At 45.7% G+C, this 9816-nt stretch overlaps 1 protein-coding gene across 1 annotated transcript; it reads right to left on the bottom strand.

The window, feature by feature from the left end:
* Positions 1-743: 743 nt before the first annotated feature.
* On the bottom strand, positions 744-9280 carry LOC122395908 (basic proline-rich protein). Its single transcript, XM_043393823.1, has 3 exons — positions 9134-9280; positions 3992-4143; positions 744-3837 (listed from the first exon to the last, which is right to left on the bottom strand). The coding sequence occupies exons 1-3, from the start codon at positions 9278-9280 to the stop codon at positions 744-746; spliced, it is 3393 nt and encodes a 1130-aa protein (XP_043249758.1).
* Between the last annotated feature and the right edge of the window lie 536 nt (positions 9281-9816).

The raw sequence follows: 9816 nt of genomic DNA, 5'->3' as shown, positions 1-9816 counted from the left end.
AGTGGAGAGGACGTCGTAGGCGGAAAGGTGACTCGTCAAACCCTCTGGCGAATCAGGTGTTTGATTTCTCGCATTCGTTCTTTTCGGCGCGTCTCTTCGGTGAACGTTGAGTTGAAAAGATCAAACGTGCAACCGAAGTTAATCGCCTAACGCAATGGACTCTCTCTGTCGAGTGTTGTTATGGAATATTAATAACTCGAACTGGTGCAAAATAGAAATCTAGTGCACTGTGATTTAAGAGAAGCATTTCTGCGAAGTGGAAAGATATAGGATACATTTCGAATACATTTTATACAAATTATATTTACTTTCATGTATGCATGCGTTACATATACAAACGAGTGATACTCGCGTTACAAAATTATTTATAATTTTCTTGCATTTTGTATACACTGTACATCGATCGTTCTGTGACACACGAGTTCGAAACAATTTATTGGAAGATACTTCAAAGGATCAATTTTTCGAAAAATCTTTATTCGTTTCGCACATTCGCTACAATGTTTACCAAAACGTCCTAGATACATGCACTTGATACAAGTAACTGACAAGGATGACGCCCTCTTTTTCCTTCTCTCGCTAGTGATTCAACAATACCAATTGCAACCTCATCAATTTGATCTCCTATCGTGGATCCATAAATAGCTCTTATTCTATACACACACATATATATATATAAAAAATTACAAAAGTGAACGTGAAGTTTGCGACTGTCAGTTCGTTTAAATCGCATGTTCTCTATTTCATCGCACGAAGGGTGGTAACTCGAGCGGATTTTCTGGCACCTCGTAGAAGTAACCCAAAGGTCTCTTCGTCGTTGGTGGCAAAGTAGGTGGAGACGCAGGATTGCCAGTTGGCGGTGGTGTGTAGATGGTCGAGGTTGGTACAAGTGTGTAAATAGGCGTCGGTGGTGGCGGGGGCGTGACAGTAACTCGCGGCGTCGAAGGGGTTGAGGGTGGGAGATAAGGTGGTGGTCGCGTGCTTGGTTTTGGACCATCTATCGGTGGAAGATAAGAAGATGGACTCGTGAATGGACCGTGTGTCGTGGGTCCATACGTTGATGGTACGAAAGTTACTATGGGTGGCGTAGGTCGTGGTGTAGTACCGCGCGAAGGAGTGATATAGGACGTTGTAGGCCTTCCGGTAGTGACGTAAGAGGTTGTAGGCCGTCCGGTAGTGACATAAGAGGTTGTAGGCCTTCCGGTAGTGACACGTCCAGTAGTAGTACGATCCGGTGGAAGATAAGTATTTGGTTCCGTTGGAGGTCCATACGGTGGGCGAGTTGGAGGTCTAGGTGGTTGCGGGGGAGGAGGCCCGTATGGCGGAGGTGTTGGAGGCCTTGGTGGTTGCGGGGGAGGAGGTCCGTATGGCGGAGGAGTTGGTCTAGGTGGATGTGGTGGAGATGGAGGAACGTATGGTGGAGGTGTAGGAGGTCTTGGTGGTTGTGGAGGAGGAGGCCCGTATGGTGGAGGTGTTGGTGGTCGCGGTGGCTGCGGAGGAGACGGAGGTAAATATGGTGGTGGAGTTGGTGGTCTAGGTGGCTGTGGTGGAGAAGGAGGCACGTATGGTGGTGGAGTTGGTGGTCTGGGTGGCTGTGGTGGAGAAGGAGGCACGTATGGTGGTGGAGTTGGTGGTCTGGGTGGCTGTGGTGGAGAAGGAGGCACGTATGGTGGTGGAGTTGGTGGTCGCGGTGGCTGTGGGGGAGACGGAGGTAAATATGGCGGAGGCGTCGGAGGCCTTGGTGGCTGTGGAGGAGGAGGTCTGTATGGTGGAGGTGTTGGTGGTCTTGGTGGCTGTGGTGGAGAAGGAGGTACGTATGGCGGAGGACTTGGAGGCCTAGGTGGCTGTGGCGGAGACGGTGGTATGTATGGTGGAGGTGTCGGAGGTCTTGGTGGCTGTGGAGGAGGAGGTCCGTATGGTGGAGGAGTTGGAGGTCGTGGTGGTGTTGGAGGTTTAGGTGGTTGTGGGGGAGATGGAGGTAAATATGGTGGCGGTGTCGGAGGGCGAGGTGGAGTTGGTGGTCGTGGCGGCTGTGGTGGAGGCCCGTATGGGGGTGGTGTTGGAGGTCTGGGTGGTTGTGGAGGGGATGGAGGTAAATATGGTGGCGGTGTCGGAGGACGAGGTGGAGTTGGTGGTCGTGGTGGCTGCGGTGGAGGCCCGTATGGGGGTGGTGTTGGAGGTCTAGGTGGTTGTGGAGGGGATGGAGGTACGTATGGCGGAGGTGTTGGTGGCCTCGGTGGTTGCGGAGGAGGAGGTCCGTATGGTGGCGGAGTTGGGGGTCTTGGTGGTTGTGGTGGAGTTGGAGGTCTTGGTGGCTGTGGAGGTGTTGGAGGTCTAGGTGGCTGTGGGGGAGACGGAGGTAAATATGGTGGCGGTGTCGGAGGACGAGGTGGAGTTGGTGGTCGTGGTGGCTGTGGAGGAGGAGGTACGTATGGTGGTGGTGTTGGAGGTCTAGGTGGTTGCGGAGGAGAAGGGGGTACGTATGGTGGAGGTGTTGGAGGCCTTGGTGGCTGCGGAGGAGAAGGAGGTACGTACGGTGGCGGAGTTGGGGGCCTTGGTGGCTGTGGCGGAGGAGGTCCGTACGGTGGAGGAGTTGGTGGCCTAGGTGGCTGTGGCGGAGGAGGTCCGTATGGCGGAGGAGTTGGAGGTCTAGGTGGCTGTGGTGGAGGAGGTCCGTATGGTGGAGGTGTTGGTGGTCTCGGTGGCTGCGGAGGAGGCGGAACGTATGGCGGAGGAGTTGGTCTAGGTGGCTGTGGTGGAGGAGGCGGTACGTATGGTGGAGGACTTGGAGGTCTTGGTGGTTGTGGCGGAGGTGGTCCGTATGGTGGAGGTGTTGGTCTAGGTGGCTGTGGCGGAGGAGGTTGGTATGGCGGTCTCGTAGGCGGTGGTAGTGTTTTTGTTGGAATTGGGTACGTATATCCTGTTGGTTCTGACGGTGGTCCAGGAGGTCGAGGCGTCGGCCGAGTTGGTATCGGCGGTGTTGGGGGTCTGGGTGGCGTTGGGTACGTGTAACCTGTTGACGGCGGTCCAGGTGGTCCGGGTGGCCGTGGTGTTGGTCTGGGTGGCGTTGGGTACGTGTACCCTGTTGTGGGTGGTCCAGGTGGTCCGGGTGGCCGAGGTGTTGGTATCGGCGGTGTTGGTGGTCTGGGTGGCGTTGGATACGTGTACCCTGTTGATGGTGGACCAGGTGGTCCAGGTGGTCCAGGTGGCCGTGGCGTTGGTATGGGCGGTGTTGGTGGTCTGGGTGGCGTTGGATACGTGTACCCTGTTGAGGGTGGGCCAGGTGGTCGGGGTGGTCCAGGTGGCCCTGGTGTTGGTCTGGGTGGTGTTGGGTACGTATACCCTGTTGTGGGTGGTCCGGGTGGTCCGGGTGGTCGTGGTGTTGGCCTGGGTGGCGATGGGTACGTATACCCTGTTGTGGGTGGTCCGGGTGGACCAGGTGGCCGTGGTGTTGGTCTGGGTGGTGTTGGGTACGTGTACCCTGTTGTGGGTGGTCCAGGAGGTCCTGGTGGACCAGGTGGCCGTGGTGTTGGTCTGGGTGGCGTTGGGTACGTGTACCCTGTTGTCGGTGGTCCGGGTGGTCCGGGGGGCCGTGGTGTTGGTGTAGGTGGCGTTGGGACCGGGTACCCTGTTATGGGTGGTCCAGGTGGGCCAGGTGGTCCAGGTGGTCCAGGTGGTAGAGGTGGTCGTGTAGGCCCTGGATAAGTATAACCGGTAGATTGTGTTACCGGTGGTCTGTACGTTGGCGGTCTTGGTGTATACGTTAATTCCTGGCCAGGAGTTGGATAACTTGGATATCCTGTGACGGGTGGTCTAGGTGTTGGCCGATCCGGTGGTCTATAATAATGGAAAGATTAATATGTAAATCATCTTCGCGCTCGCGTCTTTTAAAACATACTGTTTTCCTGTTTATAATTTTCTTTACATTTAGGAACTTCCGTATAACAGATTCGATAATTTTATTATATTAAATTGCGCAACTGATTCTTACCGGGTTGGTAGTGTAAATATCTGATTTGGCGGTTTGTATTCATAGCCTTGAAACGGTGAGTTTGTTTCTATCGCTCTTTTGCTTCTCTCACTGGATGCTTGCGCATGGTGGGTGGAGAGCACTGCCACTATTGTGGCAATCCACAAGAGTCGCTATAAAAGAAAATATATTAAAATCAATTGAGTTGTTTTTAAATAATATGTTCGATAAATTGTTAACGTCCCTTTTTTTAAAATGAATATTAATCGCTTGTTGATGTAAATCGTTTCTACTTATCTACATCACTTTCATTGAGAACTACAGAAATGGAATGGTTGACCTCGACCAACAATAAGATACTTTCGAAGTAAATTAAGCCACGGAGTACCGCGTAATCGATTATAATATACCGAAGATTGTCTTCGTGGGATTATCTCACGCCTCACCCACGAACATCTTACATAACTTGTATCGACCACGTGGCACATCGTATGATGTACCGGTGATCGTGAAAGGTCCATTCGTGTGAAATACACTCTACGATACTCATTGATCAACGTGTGCTCACGTCGCACAACTAGAAATCTCCTAACAAACATCTTATTAAATTATTTCCAAATTTTCATTGTACGCCTTTCGGTGGAACGAGTATTGTAGAGCGCTTTCTATTTCTCATCCAAACATAGCCACCCGCATCATACTTCGCGCATAAATTTAATTTCACGATGCTAATTCGTATCATGATTATCGTTCGATTCGCATCTCTAATTAGTTTCACGCGAGAACCGTATATATTATTTACCTTACGCTAACCGCGACAAATATCTTATTTAAAATCGGTTCGACGGAAGATCGAAATTTCAGATCATCGAAACGCGTTTATCACGATACCCTGCGTCTTCTACGTATTCGTCTTCGTAATGAACAACGTTCCATTCAACGCCTCGGTTCAAACGTAGTGTAATAATGCAACCATCGACCGCAATTATCATTCGTTGGCTCGACGAGCTTCATAAATCAGGGGAGACCGGAGTGGAAGCATCGTTGTCCAGAAATTAAAACCGTCTTATCCGTTTGCGACATCATGAACGCGGTACGAATGATGGTTCTGGCTCGAAGAAACGTCCAGTGACCTTTAAACGTATAATTTATATAGAAGGATCGCACGGCTATGGGGAGAAGATATTCTCCTTAGTGTCTTTCGCCAGTATGTGAAAGGCTTCTGATGTATAAGTGGTGTCACGACGCTTGGGTCTGCGAAACACGCGATACAGATCGCAAGGTTACAATTTCTTGAGAAATTTTGAGATCTCACGGTTTTGTTGTATATTTTTTTAGAAGAGGCGGATAAATAAATCCTTGGTTTCGAAAAGGGGGTTCAGCAAAATTGTTGCCAACTCTGGCTAACGTAACCCAACGTGGGAAATTGCATGTATCTTCGATCAATGCTTTATAGTTCTCAGAAAATAGTTGATACTCGCGTCGACTTCTGTTGGCATAATTACAGGAAAACTAAAGTACTTTCTAGCCGCTGGTTTTCATCCTCCTCTGAGAATCAAAGTGTTCTTTCTCTTTCAAATCTCAAAATAATGTATCTCAAACCATAATGGTATCAATGACTAAAAATAACTTGTATTGTCGGTGTGCAACAGAAGTGAATATTAAGTAGGAAGCATCTAGTTATAGCAAAACTGGTTCTATCGAGGCTATTATAAGGTTACCATGTCGCTCACGACTCTATAACCGGAGAGTACAATGATCGTTCTCATAAATGGTTTCAAAACAAACCAACGTGTCGTGTTTCCGTTCATTTTACATACTCGTTACACATTCTTGTTGATTGGATCGCTGAAAAATCATTGATTACGACTCTCGATCGAGGAACCGTTTTGTTATAAAATCTTCATCCCACAAAGAAATATTTATAATATCGAAAATCGAAATAAATACCGGTATAACTTGTGAAAATTATCATTTTGACGAGTCTGTTCTCTCCCATCACCGAACTTGAAACAAATCTTGAAAATTGCATTGAAATAGAGAAACTTAAAAAAAGTACAGGTAAATATAGATAAATATATTTCTATTTCCACATAGATATTTTTGGTTCTTACAAGAGTTTAGGTGCAACCGAAAAATGACGGTTGAGCACCGGTGCTTTGCATACCGTTCTAAGTCCCTGATTTCCTCGTTTTGTTTGCACCTAGAGAAAGTGGCGAAGCTATGCATCGAGAGGCAAGACCTCTCAGGTCATAATGAGAAACCAATGTGACAGGAGTTTTCTACGGGTCGGCAATTCGCGGAGCCAGAGGTGCAAAGTTGTGTCGCAACAAAGAAGCAGCCGTCGCAATTACTTCTGGCTACCGAGTTCGCTACTTGCAAAAATTAGCTCGGAAAGAATCGTTTCGATGGAAGAATCACTGATTGGGAAATCCAAGTTACGCCTTAGATACACGATGATTATACAGTGGATCACTGTAATCTCTAATTAATGTTTCGATCGATTTGCGATACCACGTTGCGCAACAATGGAGTTCCTTTCAACCTTAATTGATTTCGAATCGCCTCAACTTCAGAAATCTTTATTGCGTTATTGCTAACTAATTTGTCAGTGGTCAGTCTCAGATTCTTTCACGAGCGACGTTTAATGGACGAACGGCAGTAGTTAACTACGATGGGTGTGAAAATACTATGTTGCATAACGGAAAGACGCAGGTTGCGTCTTTGGCACTAAATAATAAAGCGCGAGCAACGTCGTCGAGATACGGCTTTCTAATTATCTCGCTTCACGCGCTGCTAATGCTTTTGCCTGTTAAACGAAGAAAGAAACACCGAAGTGCATCAATTAGGGTTTGTCGCAACTCGCGTAGACACGAAAACGACCACGGGAAAAGGAAAATCATTTTCACTAGCGCGATGAAAGAAGAGTTAGGAGTGGAACACGCGAGTATAAATTAAACTTAATTAACTCGAGGTATCGAGTTGTAGTACCCTTGTTTCGAGCGTTACGATAAACGTGTAATTACCTGATGATTATAAGTAATTATTAGACTATTAATAATATTCGTGAAACTTTGATTTTTTTCGTTTTCATATATATATATTATACTTGCATTATAATGTATCTGTGATCTTTACATGACGATTCTCGATTCTGTAATGAATGGGTCGGAGAAAAACGTTAAACGATCTAATGAGATCCGACTTTCGCTAACTGTTCGTTTCCATATATGAAACAATGTAGCTGGAAAGTGCAATTACTAAATTCCTTGACAGAATTAGAGGAGCACTTTAAAAGGGTTACGAATGAGCAAAAACGGAAAGAATCAGAGGAATTTTATGCTCGAAGCTTCGACTTTCTAATATCAATGAACAAATTTCCCTATCGATGCTTCTCCAAGTCCGTCGTGTCAAATTGTTTAAAATTCCTAAACTTTGATGTCATACGTGTGATTGAAAAATTCTTTTCTCAATTTTTATCTACGGAACATAAAATCCTGTGACACTTAGTGCCAGCACTTCAATCCTGGCTTATTATACCACGGTTATGATTGTCTTTTGCATAATTATGGGCATTTCAGCGTGAAGCGAATTTAGCATATTAATACTTTTCTTGCAGCATCTGATTAACTCGTCATATCTCGATGGCACTTAACAATACCATCGCACAATTAATGTAAAATGCTACTGGAGACCAAGTATGTTGAAAATCTTGTTGGAAATTATAAACAGTACTTCACTGGAGTCTCAGGGACTTAATTCTAGAATAGCACATTTTTTGATACAATAATACCATTCGAAGTTCACGTTGTTACTTGTGTTATTCTTTTCTTAACACTAGTTTTATGGACATTGATTCTACATATATTTCTTTCAATTAGGATGCAGATTCATATCGTTACATTAATCAAGTTCAACATAAATAAAACTAGTGAAATGGCTTCGTAAATCTAACGTTAAAAAATGGCGAACTGTGAATAAGATGTGGGTGCACAGAAATGAAAATTCGAGGATATAATTTTCATTCTGAGTGTGATACGAACGCAAGAAGAAATATTTTACACCGTTGAGACTTCAGTGTGGTATCTTAGGGTTCGTATGCATGGAAAATGGCGTTGAAACAGTTCGAGGATGATTGTTTCGCGACAGTGCAGCTCGCGGGAAACCACGTTCCGCGCTGCTGCGAATTTCTCGGGACGCGTGTCGATGAATTAAGCAGGGCAGGCTTCTGTCACAGATCGCGATGCGCGAAAAGAAGCCACGACTGTAGAGAAAGTTTCCTTAGGCAAAACGTGAGCGAAACGATCGCGGGCGCCTGGTGCACTTCGCCCACGTAATAACGTGCAACTACCGCGAAACGGAGGAGGAATGCAGGGAAAAAGAGGACTATTGTCGACCGGACACAAAAGGTCCGCGTACTTTTCCTAATTAACATAACAAAGATCGCTTCTGTTCCATCGGAACGGTAGAAATCGCAGGCTTTTTGCTACGCGCCGCGATCAGGCGTCCGCGAGGATGCAAATGACATTCAACGACAGGTTTCATCGCTCGACGAAACGATATTTTCTCGATATGGTACAAACTCCTATGAATAAACAGAGTTGAAACATCGTGGTCGTTCCTATCGCCTGAATCATACTGAATTTTTCGAGAATTTAACATATCAACGCAACGAGGCGAAATGTTTTACGACTCTCGAAAGATTCAGGTCAACGAAGAAGATCGTATGAGAAAACATGCAATTACGATATACCCTGAAAAATGTAGAACACCGAGTATTAAACGTCTAGCGTTTTAACGCTAATATAAATTACATTTATGCGTATGTTGAGCAATGGAAGTAACAGGGAGAGCACAATGGGCAATGGTGCAATCTAGTAATTGCATTGGAATTATTGTCACTGATGCTGTTACTATTTTTATTGCTAGTTTTATTGCCGTTGGCGCGTGGACTGTATTGCCACCGCATATCGTTGTTCGTTTACGACCTGAAGAGGTATCGTGAGCCAGAGGTCGGCGATCTTCCGGGTGAAAACAACAAAAACTCGTATATATCGTAATAGAGGTGTACGGGATCCGAAAAGTTCGGGTCGAACAGGAAAACATCGGGTGACGTCGGCTCGAGGCTCGAGAGTTTACGGTTCCTTCGAGTCCTGTTAGTACCTCAAGGTCTCTGATTTCGAAAGGATCTCCTAAGGCTTGAAAACTGCTCGAATTTTCACGACATTCTTCGATTCGACCAAGTGCTTCTCTTCTCTTCGGGTTCTCGAACGTATGTCTATTTTGCACGCCTCTCATATGTGCACACATTACTCCCACTCGTATTTCTACACTATATGATTCACTGTACATGGAAAGAAACTTCTTATGACTGTTTCCATTTATTTTTACCAAATGTTATTTATTACACTGTGTTACTATATTCACGAAGCAGTTTCTTTTTGCTATTTAATATCAACAGTCGAGTATTGTATGATTTTTTCCAAAGCTAAATATACATAGAATTATAGAAGGTTAACTCTTTCCACAAATCTTATTATGATCCTTCGAGTTATGTTCACGATAATTCTATTGTCCCTAAAAATCATTTTGTCACAAAAATAATTTCTAATCGAATCTGTTTAAATGTGTTTCAGTGAAAAGTGTGTTGGACTCGAGGATTTCACCACGTGTCGCCTCGTCTACCAGGTAGGAATGATTATTCTAATTAAAAATTCAGTGACGCAACAAAGCGAATCGGAATACGTGTGTCTCACGAGTCTCATCTCGCCGGTCACGAATTACCGAACGAAGATCCCCGCGGATCCTTTTCGGGGAAAGGTTGAAGGTTGCATGGAAGATTATTA

This window comes from Colletes gigas, unplaced genomic scaffold (genome assembly GCF_013123115.1).
Source record: "Colletes gigas isolate AHSC1104 unplaced genomic scaffold, ASM1312311v1 Colletes_gigas_Sc00006, whole genome shotgun sequence".
Lineage (NCBI taxonomy): Eukaryota > Metazoa > Arthropoda > Insecta > Hymenoptera > Colletidae > Colletes > Colletes gigas.
This window is presented reverse-complemented; position numbering and strand designations above follow the sequence as displayed.